The sequence below is a fragment of the Alexandromys fortis genome, unplaced genomic scaffold (assembly GCF_014885135.2).
Source record: "Alexandromys fortis isolate MF-2015 unplaced genomic scaffold, M_Fortis_MF-2015_v1.1 scaffold_2_26212498_36691700, whole genome shotgun sequence".
Lineage (NCBI taxonomy): Eukaryota > Metazoa > Chordata > Mammalia > Rodentia > Cricetidae > Alexandromys > Alexandromys fortis.
Genome location: NW_026067931.1, coordinates 5,844,547 through 5,863,032, shown reverse-complemented (window position 1 = coordinate 5,863,032; position 18,486 = coordinate 5,844,547). Strand labels below are relative to the sequence as shown.

At 38.4% G+C, this 18,486-nt stretch overlaps 1 protein-coding gene across 2 annotated transcripts; it reads left to right on the top strand.

The window, feature by feature from the left end:
- The first annotated feature begins 1,073 nt into the window (after positions 1-1,073).
- On the top strand, positions 1,074-16,736 carry Spaca1 (sperm acrosome associated 1). 2 transcript variants are annotated; one of them, XM_050145427.1, is made up of 7 exons: positions 1,074-1,290; positions 6,796-6,852; positions 9,074-9,175; positions 10,209-10,315; positions 11,595-11,730; positions 15,913-16,033; positions 16,559-16,736. In XM_050145427.1, exons 1-7 carry the CDS (start codon positions 1,074-1,076, stop codon positions 16,713-16,715), a joined length of 897 nt encoding a protein of 298 aa, XP_050001384.1. In that variant the 3' UTR covers positions 16,716-16,736. The 2 variants fall into 2 exon arrangements, with proteins under 2 accessions (XP_050001384.1, XP_050001383.1); XM_050145426.1 differs by having other exon boundaries at positions 1,074-1,296.
- The last annotated feature ends 1,750 nt before the right edge of the window (positions 16,737-18,486 follow it).

Below are 18,486 nucleotides of genomic sequence, written 5' to 3'. Positions count from 1 at the left end.
CTGGGACATAAACGTGCACGTCGATACTAAATGAGGTAGTGGGAAATCAGAAGCTCTAAGATCTACTTATTCAAGTAGAAATAGTAAGCTATCAGTTTTGACTTCCAGCCTGACTTAGCCTTAGGAATAAAAAAAAGTAACTAGCAGGACAGATTCTTAGTTTAAATCATCATAGGGATTTGTTAGAGAACCCTCCACAGGGCCTGATCACTGACAGCTTGTGCAGCCATCCCAAGATGTTTTCCAAATCAAACCTGGGGGATACTGACTACGGGTCTCCAAAATCTCCAAGAAAGTAGAAGCCCATATTCCAAATAGGTGTCAGAAACTACAATGGGAAAAAGTTTACAATTTAACCTGTTTCCCTTTCCTCTGCCAGTCTAGCGCTTATAAGCCCCACATGGAGCTGACAATTCCTCACAATGTAAAAAGGGCTTGATGAAGTGGCATTCGGGCCATTATCAGCAAGTGCTTCCCTGCATGCTTTGCAAATCAGTCCCACCTGCTGCTGTGGCTCCCTGATGCCTCCTACTTAAAACCACTGCAATGAGTCCCAGTTGGCTGTGAAGGACGGAGAATTTTGAGACCAAGTCACATGAAGGGTGCGGCGGAGTCTAGTTCGGACCACCTAAGTTTAGGAAATACGAAAAATATAGTGTCTTGGAAGCACGATGGCCAAGGTCTTTGGTGGGCGACTAGATTAATAAGGTAACGCAAGCAGCTGACATCCGGAACAGGCGGTTGCAGCCCTGAGCACAAGGATGACCTTCCACACTGGGTTGTTCAGGGAGAAAGGGCGGGCGGAAGTGGCGCCGGAAGCCCGCCCTGCCCTTCCCCACCACGGGCTCCGGACCCCTTCTGCGCACCCCTCCCCCGCCCCCAGCGCGCGCGTTCCTTGCTGGTTCCTCGCCCGCGCCGCTCCGGGTCTCGAACGGGGTGACGCGCGATGACGCCTCAATGGTCGCCAGGCAGTCTCGGCTTGGCGGCGCGGCGCTCGTGGCCGCTGTTCGAAGCGCCTCTCCTCCAGAGCCTGGGCTGCGAGTGTGCGTTGGGCGGCCGAGAGGCCGAGAAGCATGCGCGCCGGGGGCGCGGACTGGTTCGCCAAGCTGCTGCTGGCCCTCGGCTGGCTGCTCCTGGTGGGCCTGCAGGCGTCGCAGGCAGAGAATGTCACCGTGGCCCAGGAATCTGGCGTGGTCCGCGAGGCCGAGAACGAGAGCGAAGTGGACGAGGAGGCCGAGAACGACAGTGATGTGCCAGAGAATGAGACTCCGGCCGAGCCGGAGGAAGAGGGTGAGGGCAGTGGCTTCTTAGGCACGGGAGGCCCCTGAAGAGGGCAGAAGCCCACCCTTTTCCTCAGAAAGGAATTACCAGTGTCACCTTCTGTTGAGTTTTCTGGCGTACACATCAACCCCGAATTTATTACCCACTATGTGCTATGTGCATCTATAGCCTTTAAAAAAACAAGATGCTCATGTCCAGGGCTCCAGGAAAATAAGCACGAATATTGAAATTGCTATAGAAATACTTTCCAAGTGTTACTTTGAAGAAGGGAATCACATTTGTGATTAATGAGGTACCCCCTCACCATGGGGAATCGTGGGGTGTGTAACCATCTTCTCTTAGTAGGTTTTTTTTTTGTATTTGTTTTTAATTTCCAAAATGCTTGTCATCCTCTTTCTTTCCTGTTCTTGAAATGCTTGGCATCCTCTTCCTTTGCTGTTCTTGAGATGGGAACTCAAGGAAAGTCGGGATTCCTTTTGCTGTGGCATATCTATATGAACATCCTGACAAAACTGTACCGAAGCTCCCATAATCTTGGTGCAGCCCTCAGCACCCTGACAGGAGGCCATGTAGTATTTGTCCTTCAAGGGACCGAGGCAGTAGAAAATGAAAAGATTCCAGTAATGATGTTGTTGGCTGAAGATGTGTTCACACAAGAGAGAATAAAACAAAGCTGTGTTTGGTTCTGTAAACATGGCTTCTACTCCTGGCTCATTAATAGAAACAGTTGACATATTCACGAGCAACTCACATGCTGGGAGGTCAGTGGCAAGTCCAAGTCGACAGACGTCTAAAGGAGGAAGATCCTAGCCCCACCAACGGCCCAGCAGACATTGTCTTGATATCCTTGTTTTCTTGTGTCTTCTCAGTCTATACATATAGCATTGGGTAGTGCTATCCTTTTATTTCCTGATGACAGGCAGTGACTCTTAGCATCAGAAAGAAATTGGCTGAGGTTATTGGGGATCCTTCCTTGACAACCTTGCAGATCTTGAAGAGCTCTTTGACTTTGGAAATGTGAGAAAGGACTATAGAAGAGACGACGTCCTAGGCATTGCTTCTTTTCTTTGAGTGAATAGTTTTAATATTAAACTGCCAAAGGGAAAATTCTAGCTATAAAGTCCTAAGTAATGTTGAGGCGAACCCCTAGTGATGGATTTATAATCCCTTATATTCAAACTCCAAAGTTGAGTGCACTTATTCTTGTAGGGCTTCACGTTCTGCATTGTGGACTTCTGAGAATTCATGTGTCCTCTGGAATTTTAGATGTACAGTTTCATGCCTAAGTGCTTTTTCTTGGAGAGACTAACCCAGAACTATAAACACAGGTGAAAGCTATATGAACATTTCAGAACCCTGGTAAATTTCATGATCGTTGTAGCCTAGAAGATCTGTAAAAGTTGTTATTGTCATTTACTAGCTAGTGTATTTCTTTTTCTTTTCTTGCTTTTTACTTTTAAGTCTGCTTTCAGACAGTTCACAAAAATAAGGGCTGGCAAAAGCACTTCGTGAGAAGCTTAGGTAGAAATTTCAGTCTTGTAACCCTCTGATTCCTACCTTTGAAGCTATATACTCTAAAACTGGGCAGAGAGCTTGAATGCACCTAAATTCTCAACTATTAAATATGAAGCTGGAATGTGTCCATCATGGAAGTTCAATTGCTGCTTCCCTAATAGAGTCCAGTTCATTATTTGCTGTGGTTCTTTTTGCACTATTGTCAAAACACAATACTTCTGCAGAATATGAAAGGCACACATTTCTTTGGAGAGAATGCCATTTTTGCTGCGTAATTGCAACGCATTTACAGTTTTAGATTTGTAAACAATTGGAAGATTAGTCAACGAGTTTTATTCATGTCAACATCATCTTTTTTCTCTGAGTCCCCACATAGAGTCCTGCTGTCATGATTTATCCACTTACAAATCTTGTCAAGTTAATTTGATGTATAAACACGAAAAAGGAAAGAATGCTGCCCTTGTGAATTTTAGGAAAACAAGATGATTCAGGTTTTTGTAGCAGGATATTTCAGGAGGAAACCCTTCCTCTTGGGAGATGTACTAAATGTCTTCATCTTTTAGAAATTCCATGTTAAAGAAAATCCAGGCTGTTATTCACCCACGATGTCATGTGTCACTGAGGTTTAGATTTTGTAACTGTTTTCCCTTTACCTTTACATTGCTGTCTGTCTCTGTTCATCATTGTTTACTAATTGTAAAATGTTTTGCCTTGTTTACTTGACCATCACTAACAAAAAAAAAAAGCAAGCAAAAAAGCAAACAGTACAAAACAAAACTCCAGTTGTCAAACCCCCAACTTTGCTGACGACCAAGGGGGGGTTCCTCTAGAGCTTGTTCCATGTTCCTGAAAGACAGTGCAAAGCAGGGAGAGATGGAAAGAGATGGTGACCTCAGAGCTTTGGCTTATTTCACAACTGCTCTTCTTTCTAGACAATTCCAATCAGTTGTCAGTTTATTAATTTTAGGTTTTTAAAATAAAATGTAGTTGGAAATATTGATGACCAATGATGAAATGATAATATTTTAAGATAAAACATACAACAGGGTATGTTAGATTAATTTACCTCCTTTTTTTTCTGTGCTTTATATATCTTTTAAAATATAAACGTTCTATATCAGTATGGTCTTTGGCTGATTAAAGAGTAAGTAGACATACATATTGAGTTATAAAATCAGTTTTACTCTATTAAATTACAACTGGGATTGATCCTGGTGGCATAGTACTATATCCCAGCTACTTTAGAGGCTGAGGCAGGAATGTTTTTAAATTACAACTGGGGTTGATCCTGGTGGCATAGTACTATATCCCAGCTACTTTAGAGACTGAGGCAGGAATGTTGTAAAGTCAAGGCCAACTTGGTATACAAAGTAGATTCAAGCCCCTTCCCTCACTGGGTGACTTAAAGAAACCTGTCTCAGCTGGGGCAATGGTGGCCTGTGCCTTTAATGCCAGCACTCAGGAGGCAGAGGCAGGTGAGTCTCTGTGAGTTCAAGGCCAGCCTGGTCTACAAAACTACAAAGCAAGTTCGAGGATGTCAGGGCAGTTACACAAAGAAACCTTGTCTTGAAAAATCAAAGCTCAGTGTGGAACACTCATCTAGCGTATTTGAGACCCTATGTTAATACCTAGTAGCAACACAATAAAAATAAAGTAAAAACTATGTCTTTTAATCTAAGACAGAATACGAGTCCTGAAGCATCAACTCTACAGACGTTAAGTCTCAAGGTCCTGGTTGCACCCCGATGACGTGTGCCACTAGCCACCCTGTGCTGCAGAGTGGTTGCCCACAGGCTGGGAGAGACACTCTGGGAGGCTTTAGTAATCCCTTCTACATTCTTGCTGGCTTTTGAGCTCACTGTTGAGCTCATTAGTGGCTTTTTACTTTTTCTTCTCTTGTGACATGCCACACAGTATTTCTGGGGAGTGGAGAATTCAGCCTATAGCACTTTAATTTCATCTGAGGTTTCATTTTGTTAGAGTTGACAGTTCTCCCTCCCCACCACCACTTCAGGTCGAAACTTAACATCACACGTATTTTCAGGACCCCAGATTCAGTCTGCATGTTACTAAGGTTCCTTTTACAGGTTATTAAAATTCTGAGGAAGACACCGACCTTTAACACATTCTTCCTGCTACGTTGACACCAACCATTAATCAGCATCTGTAGACTTAGGGATGCACTGATAGTCAGACTTTTTCGTTTCGTACATTGTTATATATAACAGGAAACTTTGACAAATGCCACATGGAAGTCCCACACAGGTGCCATTTTCTTGACTCATCATTGTAGGATTTATAAGTCCAGTTTTATAAAGCGACTAAATGGCCCAGTGAACATTTAATACATCACAAATACTAAAGTTGAAAGAATCTTTGGAAGTTGTCTGTTCCATCTCCATGTCCTCCTTTCCCCCTCTGAGGAAACTCAAGTAAGAAGGAGCTACTTATCTTCCCAGAGTAGCAGAGGTAGTGACTGCTGGTTCGAAGTGGTCCAGTGCTCATTCTCTTATACTTGCTTTTATGCTCAGGAACCAGTTTTTAACTTATGTCTCATAATGTGCCAACTGAAAGTGTTCAGGCATCCCAAGTATTAAAACGTCAAATTCAAATTGATCATTGTGTTAGCTGAAATCATTTAACAAAGTCAATGTTGATTTAATTATATGTCTCCTATGCTTTCTCTGTATTAACAGTTCTGTATTTGATGCTCTCAAATACAGAACAAAGTGTTTGTGAAACTGTTAATGTTTCACAATATTGAAAATGGGAAAATTAGAACTTGAAATTAATAACTACAAAATGAGTTTGAATTGAGTTAACTGTTGTGTCTTATGTGGGTCCACAGTCCTAAGCAGTTTGTAGAATATTTCAACACAGTATTTCATTCTATTTTAATCATCAAGTAAGATAGGCTTTGCATTTTTTTACAAAGGGTTAATTAAATCTGACAGAATTGAGTTGCTTCAAATTCATACAGTGAATTAGTGGCAGAAGCAGTATTTTGGACTTCAAGTTGGATGTGATTTCTGTGTGATTTGTTGCTCAGAGATCCAGTGTCTTAACATTCTCCTTCAGCAGCCCATTGTGTATTTTTCTGTTGAGATTTGAGTCTTAATCTGTGTTTTTGAAGACTTGTTTATATGTTAGAGCTATAAGAACTCAGGCTAAACTTCAGAATGATTAGGGAAAAAAGGAAATATCCTAGCATGGCAATTCATACCTGTAATCATAGAGAAGCCGGGACAAGAAGACCACTGAGTTAAAAAGGTCATCTGTGCTGTGTAGCAAAACCCTGTCCCTGAAACAAAATCCCAGATCACAAAAGGAAAGTCACAAGAAAATGTGATTGATAACCAAGACTACTTAACTTCTCACATAATTAGATATCCAAGTCATTACATAATAATTGTATGTATTATAGACTATCCTCCTGAATAAAGCATTGGAATGGATTCTTAGAAACATTGACATCTGCCATCTACACCTGCAAAGTGAATGAATGAAATATATTTGTAACTTTTATAATTTTGATGCACATTTGGTATGAAGATTTATTTGGAAATGTAAATTGCTTTGTATTAGTTTATTTCTTTTTCCTTCCTTATAGAAAGTAGAGAATATTTTAAAATGGTTCCCAAAGTTCAGAGACTGCTGTGTGTATATATTATTATACTTTTCCAGTTATATTTTAAGTCACTGTGTATTTGTTAATAAAAAAGAAAATTCCTGTGTTATATATGAGATCAAAAGCAAAATTTTAAGTTATTTCTAACTTGATGAATGTTCTTAAAGGGGGGTAGTCTTTCCTTGATTTAGAATGGTGATAGCTGTGTTTATGTGAGGAGCAGCTTTGCTTTCCTGGTTTTAATAGAACATTTTAAAAAATCCTCTATTGCCCATATGACAATTACCTGTACCCTACACCTCCCAATAAGATGTTTTTCACTTTTAAAAGTTTTCATATGGTTAAATAATTTTTTTTAACTTTATGTTTAGTTCAAAACAAAACAGTTGTCAAAGAAGTCGAATTTGGAATGTGCACAGTGACCTGTGGTAAGTAGCAGAGACCAGAGGAATAGCTTGTCATGGTTTCTACCAAGATGAAATGCCAGTTATTTGTAATTCCTGTACTACTTACCCTTTCTTTGTGTCTCATTTCTTTCTATGCCTTTTACTATAATGTACATACCGTACTAGGTAATTGCTTCAAAAGGTATATTTTCAGGTTTGGGGTAATTTTGCATATAAACTATTTTCACAAAACTAAAACTTTGCTTCACAGATGTTCAAAGATGAGAGCTCTTCGGTGTGTCTGACAGATGCCTTCCCACACTTCTTTGGCAAACCTGCCAAGAAATAAGCTTATTTGCAATAGACTATTATAATTACTCCATTTCTCTAGTTTGTACATTATATTTTGGAGAAAGGGGGTGTTAGCTTTGCAAGATGAATAAAGATGAAAGAATGTGACATTGTCCATTCTATGAGCAGAAATTTTAAACAGAATTTCTTATGTAGGATTAGGACTCAGGTTACCTGTGCTATGTAGACCACTGGTTCTTAAATAGCTACCCTAAGTAGGTTAAAATTACTGGACTAACCCAAGTTTCTGACAACCTAGGGCTATGGGTAGGCCTAAGACTTTGAAGTTGTGATCAGTTCACAAGGAAGCTGATCTTGCTAGTACTGGAAGTCCCTTAGTTTCTTCAGCCATTGCTGGGAATCTGCATCATGAGAAGACAACAGATAATTAATAAATTAATTTTTTTATTCTAACTTGGGAACACGACAGTGATGAGATTATAGTACACATCTACAGAGACTTCTTTTTAGGTCAAAGATTTGTAAATTACCAGAACTGACAATTTTTTACGTGGGTGCTAAAGCATTCATATATAACCACTTTCAAGTATACAATTCAGTGGCCCGAACAACACATCAGCATTATCCGTAGAACATTTTCAGTACCCCAAAATAATTCCAGTAGACAGTATTTCACACACTCATACTCCCAGCTCCCGACAGGCACTTTTTCCTAATTAGCTTAAAATGGAGTCTGGCCTTAGCTTTGTAGTAACAGCCAAAATGACAGGAATCATTATGAGACAGCCTGAGAGTATCCAGTTGTCATTTGTCTTTTGTTGTTGTTGCTGTTGTATTTTCCCCGGTAGATTTATTTTTATAACAACTCCAACCTTCCTTCTCCTGATCTTGTGGGGGTCCACTTTCTTAGCCCTCAAAAGTGCAGCATCTCCCAAGAATTTGTTAGGAATACAGGATTGCAGACTTTTTCAAGACTGGGTCGGAATTTGCATTTTAAAACGATCTCCAGGCTACTTGCATGCACTCTTCCATTCCTAAGCCACCTGTCATCTTCAGCTATTCCTTTCCTTGGAATTAGCTCATGATTAACACCTTGTTAGGGGCTAAAGAGGGGAATCCAGCTGGGAAGATGAAGACGGACTCTGCCTAGCCCTTTACACAGCTCATTACAGGACAGGAGTAAAAACCAGCGACACTCTAGGACCAGCCAATAACAATTTGATTTCTTGCCACAAAGTGTGTGACAGTTTCGGAAAGAGTATCTTCCTGGAAATAGAGGTGTAGTTAATAGTTTATCCCATCTATAGTTAATACAGAGACTTTATCAATACAGCATTATTAAAAATTATTTTAAAATATTTTTATGATAAAATATGATTTTGGAATTTCTTCCAGAAACTCCAGCCCCAATCCTGGAAAGTTCCATGATCACAAATTTGTGTAATCCTATGTAGTATATCATCAGATTTTATAGGCTGTAGGAAGAATAATTTAGGTATTCCTAAAAGAAAAAATTCTATCAATTTAAAACATGAACAATTATAAATGAGTTCTGATTTAAAAGATACTGAAATGTAAAAATTTTGTGTTTTAGCCAATGAAAAATTATGCAGGGAAGTGAATTTATTAGCATACTAAAACTTTCAAAACGTTCTATAATAAAGAGGACCTTATTGTAACATTTTAAAATTTGCATGTGAACATAGAACCCTTTTTCTGATGGGAATCAGTATCTTAGAAAACTTTCTTGGGGAAATACTGTTTTCAGAAATAACTGGAGTGAAGAGTCTACAAAAGCTCCACATGTTCTCATAATGAACTTAGGAATTTAATTTTCATAATTAAGAGAACATTCTCAAAACAAAACTAAAGAAAATACAGACTGGAATGGGAAAAACGACCCTTTGTGGTTATTTTTCTTTAAACATTTGCTCATTTTTTAAAAATAAAGGTGTTGGAATCAGAGAAGTTATTTTAACCAATGGATGCCCTGGAGGTGAATCCAAGTGTATTGTTCGTGTGGAAGAATGCCGTGGACCTGTTGATTGTGGCTGTGAGTTGAGTCCATATTTGCTGAAGGAGGGTTTATGCTGGGGAAATATCTTTTTATTTTATTTTATTTTTTTAAATTTTATTTATTTTTTATTTTATTTATTTTTTTAAATTTTTTTTCTGGGGAAATATCTTTAACCTCAACCTACTACTGAGTACAAGGAGACAATCGACTGATAAAAAGAAGTAATAAAAAATTAAATACGCTTTCTCTAGACAGAGTTCTAAGTAGCCCTGCTTTTGATATTCATTTCACTTGTGTGTAGAATCGGATATGCTGGAGCTTTACTGTGCCTGGGGTCTGTATTCGAGCCTGCCCTGGAGTGGAACATGTCTGATGCTATGGCCATGACATTTTATCTGTAGATTGGTAAACCTTCAATTGGAACTTGGAGCTCTTTGTATCAAATTATGCTTTTCTGACATTTCAACTTCTCTAAGTGAGCTTTCATAACCCTAAATTAGAAGTCCTGGGCAGATCACCAGGTTCAAAGTAGCATATCACTGAGTTGAATGTCTTTTCCTCTCCTGCACTTTTTCTGCATGTAGATAAAGAGTCATGGTATCTCCTCACCTGCTTCTTTTGGTGACTTCTCTAGAATTGGACTCCAGATTACAAGATTCAGGGTCCTCAGCATTTGACTTTTTACAATAGTGTAGCATGTAAGAAGGGGTCCCAAAACAATACAGTAGTGTTCTTTACCACTGTGGGGAGATAGGATTTGAGACCTGAATTCTAGCCTGCCTTATGTTGTCTTTTCAGGGATCTTCAGATTTCATGACTTTGGATCTGTTTACTCAACTGGAGACATTTGGCTTTTCATAGCCAGCCTAACCCTCATATTATGTATAATATATGTTGATGTGGATGTATGTTTATAATGTATGTGCAGTGTCTAGATAGGGTTGTTTCTTGGTTGATGATATAATTGATTGATGATGTAATTAAAAATTGTTGTTAAAAAGGTGTATGAACAGATAAAGCAATTTGCTTTCTAATGGTACTTATATGTTTATGTTTTCTTCTTTTTCAGGGGGAAAACCAATTTCTGAAAGCCTCGACAGTGTTAGACTGTCATGTGTCCATATATCTCCCGAAAATCGCTTCAAATATCTGTGGAAGCTTCTAAAGTCAGATCAAGTAAGTAGAAACTGTGTATAATCGGGTGTTTTTTACTGGCTGATAACATCTGCTACCTAGTTCTGATATTTTAAGAAAGCAATTTGAGGAAATTGAGTTAAAAAATCATATAACTTTATTATTTGAATTCATTTTTTTGTCAGACAAAAAACATATGTCTTAGGGTCATCTATAATTATAACATAAATTTACACACTTTAGGATATATTCTCTTTTGGAACCAAGATTATTTCTGTTTTATATGGCATTCTAAATAATAGTTAATATTAATTAAAGGTATTATAAATGCCAGATAACTGAATGATAAGAGTTCATTTAAAAGACATAAAACAACCCTATAAATTTTTTAAAAAAATAAATGTGTGTCATTTTACAGATAAGTAATTGAGGTATAGAAAGTGTCTCAGAAGCCAGGCAGTGGTGGCACACGCCTTTAATCCCAGCACTTGGGAGGCAGAGGCAGGTGGATTTCTGTGAGTTAGAGGCCAGCCTGGTCTACAAGAGCTAGTTCCAGGACAGGCTCCAAAACCACAGAGAAACCCTGTCTCAAAAAAATATAAAAAAATAAAAAAAATTAAAAAGCAAATAAACAAATCATAAATAAATAAAAAATAGAGTCGTAAGTTTGCTTTTCTGTTGCTGTAAGAAAACACTAACCAAAATCAAACTGGAAGGAAAGAGTTTTTTCGAAGCTCAGTTCCAAGTGACAGTTCATTACTGAGGGAAATCAACGCAGGAACCTGCAGCAGAAACATGAATCCTTGCTTTCCATACCTTGCTCAGCTTACATTACATTCCTATACAGCCCAAGACTACCTCCTGTTCAAGGGCGACATCACCCACAGTGGTCTGGACCCTCCCACATCTATCATTCATCAAGGAAATGTTCCCCAGACTTGCCAACAGGCCAGTTAGGTAGAGGCATTTTCTCTACTGAGGTTCCCTTTGGCCAGGTGACCCTAACTTGTGTCAAGTTGAGAAAAACTAACCAGCACAAGAAGTACTGTCCATAGTCAACAGGGTTGAGACTTGAAGTCTAGATTATCTGGTTCGAAATCATATGTGTACAGTTCATTACATGCTCGGGGAAGAGAGTGAGCATTTTTTTTTTTTTTTTTTTTTTTTTTTTTTTTGAGGACTGTTTGCTTGTGCTGTCAGCTTATTGTGTTTCCCAGTGATCCAGCGAGTCCTGCTTGTCTTGCACTGTCTCCATTTGTAATCAGTGAACCCAGTCAAGAGTATTCATACATTTTGTTTCTGTTTGTTTTGATTTCCATAGCAACCTGTTATACTTTCAAATGATTCAGCAGTCCTTGACATACAAAGAGAACTTCATCCCATGGCTTTCGAGTGTGACACCCTGGACAATAATGAAATAGTAGCCTCTATCAAGTTCACAGTCTATACAACAAGTGGTAAGTATCTGGCAGTGTTTTGGTTTGCTTTTATCTCAAACTTACTTTCAGGAAATGCCTGATGAACTTATGAAAATACAGATTTCTGCCAGCTGCACCCCAGAGCTTCTGATTGAATAGATCTGTATGGAGCTGGCATACGAATTATCAGACAAAGCTGTTCCTTTAAAACCCAGTTCTGGGCACTGGCAGCTCTTCCAGATGTCCTCAGTACAATCTCCTATACTCAGATGGTGGTTCACAAGAGTCTTTAGTGGGATGTGATACCCTCTTCTGGTGTGCTGACATGCATCCAAGCAAAGTGCTCATAGACATAATGAAGTGAATTTTCAAACAAAAAGAATTGACCTTAAAAACAAAACAAACAAACAAAAAAACACCAGACCTTCAACTTGAAATATATTGGTGTATTTATTTCCATCATGAATGTGAGGATAGACAAATGGATTCTCATGCATGATTGCAGGAAAAATATAATTAAAACTTGTGAAATCAGAGCATTTCTCTTTAGAAGTTATCTATTTGAAGTGTGTGTGTGTGTGTGTAGCCCTGGCTGTCCTAGAACTCACACTATAGACAAGGCAGGCCTAGAACTCATCTGCCTGCCTCTGCTTTCAGAGTTCTGGAATTAAAGGTATGTGTTATCATGCCTGGCTTTGGATTGTATTTGTGATGATTCAGTATTAAAGTTCTTAATGTAGTCTTGAACATGACTTTGCATATTAGAAATAGTTACTTCTGATAAATAAAGTATATATGCATGTTCATTCAGTTTGACCTATGGCATCCTCTATGTCCAGGTAACTATTTCCTTGGGTTTAGTTGCTCTTAACCATATTTAATGCTGTTGTTGTCTTTGTTGGTAGGAGTATCTGGTCACAAGCTCTTTTGAGAACTCACTTGTGTTAGGATTCTCTAGAAGAACTGATTGAATGAATATTAAGGAGGGGATTTAGTAGAGGTTTACAGGCTGTGGTTCAGGTAGTCCAACAATGGCTGTCTCCTTATGGAAGTCGTTCAGCCCATGAGTTTGGATGCCTCAGCTGATCTTCCAACTAAGTTAGAGTCTCAGAGAAGTAGATCCTACTACCAGCAAAGGCATATGTCAGCAGGACTGATGAACTTGCCAGCAAGAGTGAGGATAGGCAGGCGAAAGCAGATGTTTCCTTCTTCTATGTCGTTTTGTGTGAGCTGCTGCTAGAAGGTGGGACCCAGATTTAGGATGAGTCTCTCTGCCCCCAGTGACCAAACCAGGGACAATCCCTCACAAGTGTACCCATCTCCTTGGGTTTTAGTTGATTCCAGATGTCGTCCGTCAGTTGACAACCAAATTAGCTATCAAATCATTAAAGCTCTAGAGAGCTTGTATTTTCAGAGAGCTGTTTTTATAAACCTTCTAAAAGTGATAGGTAACTTTAGGGGCCTGTGCTTTTTGGAGCTGTTTCTCAGTCTGAAAAGCTTTTGTTTTAGTCTGGAGTACCATGCCATACAATGTCCTTTATTGAAAAGAAAATAAGCTGCAAAGGATTTTGTAGAGGTTTTAAAAATAAATGTTTGCTAGTTAAACTTTCTTGGTGTGTTTTTAGATTGCAATTTGCAAAATATCTTCAGGTAAAAGCTAATAACCACTGTATTGAGATATCATTGAAGAGATAATTTCAGTAGTGGGAAACTATTACAAAAAGCACAAGAAGACTGTACAACTGAGGACCATCAAGCTTTATAAACATTCTCAACCTGCCATAGTTTATGATGCTATATGTGTCTGCCCATTTGTGTCCTTGGTTCTCACTGCCTGGCCCTTAATAGGTTCCTTTTAGTAGTTAGCACTTTTCATAATAAGAAAGGAACATTTATTTGCTAATGTGTAAGCTAAGGGTTAGAAAAGAGACCCCGAATCCTTGTTCTTGATTGAGGCAGTGTTGACTTTTGTTTCATAGCAGCCCAGGGATGGTGAGGTAGCTCTGCCAGTTACTGCATGCACACTTAAACAACAAAATACCCTCAGAATATTTCAGTACCTATTAGTTTCTCTGAAAAATGACAAGTTGCTCACAGACCTTTTCACTTGTTCAGCCATTGAACAAATGTTTTTCTTACAAATAGCCATACTCTACCATACCAAATGAATCAAATATGCAATAGAAATGTTTTTAGGATAAATGTAGCTGATAGAAAATTCTTCCAGATGTAGTAATGCATGCCAGCACAGAGACAAGCAAATCTCTGTGAGTCCCAGGTCAGCTTGTTCTCCATAGTAAGTTTCAGGACAGCTGGAGCTACATGGAGAGAGAGGAAAAATTCCCATCCCCATTTTCTTCCTCCTTTTTATATAATTTTCACTCACAGTTATTATCTTTATATATGGCATTGTTTTGGGATTTAATTGTATGCCCCTAAAAGATAATGTGTGTGCTAAGTTCTTAGTACTTAGATTGCAGATATACTTGAAAAGGGACGATTGAATATGTCATCAGTTAAGATGAGATTCTGGCTGGTGCCCAAATAAAAGAACTCTGGATAGAGGAGGGAGGAAGGGAAAAAGAAAAAGAGGGAGAATTAAGAGGAAGGAGGACAGAATAAAGGATGAAGGAGGAAGAGGAATGAGAAAGAGGTACATGGAAGCAGATCCAGGCGGAGACCACAGAAGCTGAGAAGGTAGCACAGTAGCCCCCCCCCCCGAGCTTTCAAGAGACTCATTGAGCCCCACCAGTCACACACACACACACACACACACACACACACACACACACAAACACACACATTATTTATGGCTTCCAGGATATGAAGCAAATTTCTGCTGTTGCCAAGTTACCCAGTTTATGGTACTTTATTTGTAATGATAAGAAACTAATATGTACATAAGCTATGTTTACTTAAAACATTAACTATTGAAATTTAACCCATTTTTCATTAGTTTTAATTTCATTAAATTTTTTAAGAAAACTTTAAGATGAAATTCAGCCTTCTGAAGAAAATTAGATGTATATGTAGTCCACATGGTCCTTGCAAGATGACCGCTCTACTCAGTGGAAATCCCCCTTTTATTATCCATCCTCTTTTGACTGATATTGGGTACTAGTGAATTAAACAAACTCATTTTGCATTTCTCATCCAAACCTGGCCCTAAACATTGCCTCTCTGTTTTAAAAATCTTCAACTTTCTACAAACCTGAAGTCATTAACTTTTTGTTAATCTGATAATATTGGAATAAAAATATAAATGCACCTTTGCAATCGTGCTTGGGATTGTTTAAAGGGAAATCACCAAATTGTATTCATACTGTTTGACTACTGAGAAAAGCTGGTTATAATCCATGGCATTAAGAGGATAAGAAGAAATCCAGACAACTGCTATGCAGGAGACCACTTCTCATGGAGTGGTAATACTAAAACTAAAATGTTTAAACAGCTCATGATTTATACAAATAATTAAACCTCCCTGGTCCCTGTTTCACTTACCTGTATAATATAGGATTTAGTCAAATACCCTTTTCTATATGAATTATTTTTGTGCAATTTTAGAATTTTGGGATTAAAAGAACCTATAGAAAAGCTAATCACATCCACAAAATATATTACCCAGATATAAGCTGTCTCTCCACCAGTTTATAGTATAGTGATGCTATAAAACAGCCTGTAGACAGTTCTGCTTTCTCAACAGCCTTATCTGCAGAAAGGAAGCTCCCGACTTAGGAGCAGTGTGTGAATATTTTATGGAGAACAGTGAGTGTCAACCCCAGTCTTAGAGTTAAAAACCAGAGCTGTATCATAATCCTAGGCATAAAACTGAAGTCTGAGAAGGAGGAACTGGGAGAAGCTCCTCATGATTCAGTAATAGGCAAGGTTTCTTAGCTGTGACTCAAAACAGTCACCATAAAAATAACATTGAGTAAATCACACTGCGTCAAAGTTAAAACTTCAGCTTCCCAAAATAAGTCACTTGGAAAATGAATAGGCAGAAATCCAACAAACCTTGCCACGATACTCAGTTTGAGAAAGTTCTCTCTAAGTTTGTTAGGAAACTAAGTGTACCCTTACCCGATTGTCAGTGATTACTCTTTTATTTACCTCAGAGAAGTGGAAACATAGATCCACAAAATAGCGTTTACAGGAGTGGTCCGTTCAGATAGCCATTTCCCGTTGATTTCCAGCGGCAGTCACGTGTGTCTCTCCTTTCAGAACTACAGATGAGAAGGACAATCAGGCCAGAAACTGACGCAGTTCTAGTTTTCGTGCTGACCATAGGAGTCATTATCTGCATATTTGTGATCTTTGTGTTGATCTTCATCATCATAAATTGGTAGGTGAATGGCCAGGATACACGGTCAACTTTGATTGACAACTTCCTCAGCCCCCACCCATTTGTCGTGAAGCCCAGATCACTGCCCCGCGGTGTCTCCTCTATGTATCTTGATGCCATCTTCTTTCATGCTACCCCAGCTTGTATATGGATGCTTTTAAAAACATCATGACTTTGCAGCCATGGGAGAGCTTTCAGACGTGTATTTTATAATTTTACAAGGAAATTTTTTAAAAAGAAAAAAAAATGAATACCTTTGTCATTTAACCATAGCTCTCACTGCTTTAAAACTTGGCTGTTGCAGCCTCCCAGTTCACATAAATGGACAAGAGAAAGTCTGTGTGTGCATTACAGCCCACAAATCTGGGAATTCAATCACAGTGCCAATGGACTCTTTTAAGAAGTATTGAACTGTGAATAAAAGGCCCTTCTATATAAAGGAGATATCAACATGAACCTCATTTACTTTTGTTGCTGTGGGTTTTTTATTGTGGCTTTTGTTTTTGTTTTTGCTTTTTCCTCCAGGGCGGCAGTGAAATCCTTTTGGGCGGTGAAAGCCTCAGCCACTGAGATACACTCCGAGCCGAGTTCTATGAAATACAAAGATTCGACTTCTCTTGACCAGACACCAACAGATATGCCTGGACGTGAAGATGATGGTTTAAGTGAATGGAATGAATAATGTATGGATGACATATGAGAAACCAAGGTCAATTAGAACATATCAGATTCATTATTGTAAAAATAAAATATATACTGAAATACTTCAATGACGTCGGGTTGAATTTACCTCAGTGATGGTAATGTGGTGTTGGACAGAGCTGTTTATTCAGTCCAGCTCTCAATTCAATTGTCAAATTTTCTTTTAATTAGTTCTTGGTATGCACTGCTTCAGATAATAGCCTGAGGTCAGTTATATATACAAATAGCTTCTGATCTCTTTAGTCACTTGTGAGGTCATTTGCCTTTTCTGTCCTAAAAAAGAAAAATATAATATAGAAGTTTCTTTGGAAAGTAAGCTTTTCCTACCTGGGAAAACTAGATTGAACTACTAAAGTAAATCATACTTCATAATCACTGCAAGACATGTAGTGTATAAAGCATCGTGTGTTAATTTTGGATGTTCTTTCTCTGTCCTTTCCTTAGTTTGGATAAAGGTTTGCCTATTTTGTTGATTTTCTCAAAGAGCCAACTCTTTGTCTTATTGATTCTTTGTATTATTTTGTTTCTATTTTGTTGATTTTAGCTCTCAATTTATTTTCTGTCATTTAGTCCTCCTGAGTGAGTTTGCTTCTTTTTGTTCTAGAGCTTTCAGGTGTTCTGTTAATTTGCTACTGTGGGATTTTTCCAGCTTCTTTATGTAGGCATTTAGTGCTATGAACTTTCCTCATAACACTGCTTTCATTGTATCCCATAAGTTTGAGTATGTTGTGCAGTCATTTTCATTGAATTTTAGTCTTTAATTTCTTTCTTTCTTTTGTTTTTGACCCAGTGGTGATTCACTTGAGCATTGTTCACTTTCCATGAGTTTGTAGACTTTCTGCAATTAGTGTTGTTGTTGAGTTCTAACTTTAAGCCATGATGCTCTGATAAGACACAGGGGTTATTCCATTTTTGTTTTGTATCTGTCGAGATTTGACTTGTTACTGAGCATGTGATCAATTTTAGAGAAGGATCCATGAGGTGTTAAAAAGAAGGTATAAGGTATATTCTTTTGTGTTTGGGTGGAATGTTCTATAGATGTCTGTTAAACCTATTTGAGTCATAACATTTTAGTTCTTTTATTTCTCTCCTAAGTTTCTGCCTGACATACCTGTCCAGTGGTGAGAGTGGGGTGTTGAAATCTCCTACTATTAGTATGTGAGGCTTGATGTGTGATTTACGCATTAGTAGTGTTTCTTTTACATTTGAGGGTGCCCTTGTATTGGGGGCATAGGTGTTCAGAATTGAGAATTCATCTTGATTGATTTTTTTCCTCTTACAAATATAAAATGTCTTTATCTCTTTTGACTAATTTTAGTTTGAGGTCTATTCTGTTATATATTATGACAGCTATTCAAACTTGTTTTTTAGAGCCATTTGATTGGAAAATCTTTTCCCAACTCTTTACTCTGAGTTAATGTCTGTCTTTTTAGTTGAGGTGTGTTTCTTGTATGCAACAAAAGGATGGATTCTGTTTTCAAATCTACTCTGTTAGCCTGTGTCTTTTAATAGGCAAATTGAGTCCATTGATATTAAGGGATATTAATGGTCAGAGATAGTTATTTCCTGATATTTTTGTTTTTGTTATTGGTGGTGGTATTGTGTGTGTGTTTCTCTTCTTTTGGATTTTCTGGTATAGGATTATCCATTGCCTGTGTTTTTGTGGGTGTAGCTAACTTCCTTGGTTGGAGGTTTCCTTCTAGCACTTCTCTAGGGCTGGATTTGTGGATAGGTATTGATTAAATCTGGTT

Bases quoted from the DNA above. Each gene is read 5' to 3' on its own strand.
- Spaca1 (XM_050145426.1), top strand. From the start codon at position 1,074: ATGCGCGCCGGGGGCGCGGACTGGTTCGCCAAGCTGCTGCTGGCCCTC. The intron at 6,853-9,073 runs GTAAGTAGCAGA...TTAAAAATAAAG, and splicing joins AATGTGCACAGTGACCTGTG to GTGTTGGAATCAGAGAAGTT. The intron at 10,316-11,594 runs GTAAGTAGAAAC...TGATTTCCATAG, and splicing joins AGCTTCTAAAGTCAGATCAA to CAACCTGTTATACTTTCAAA.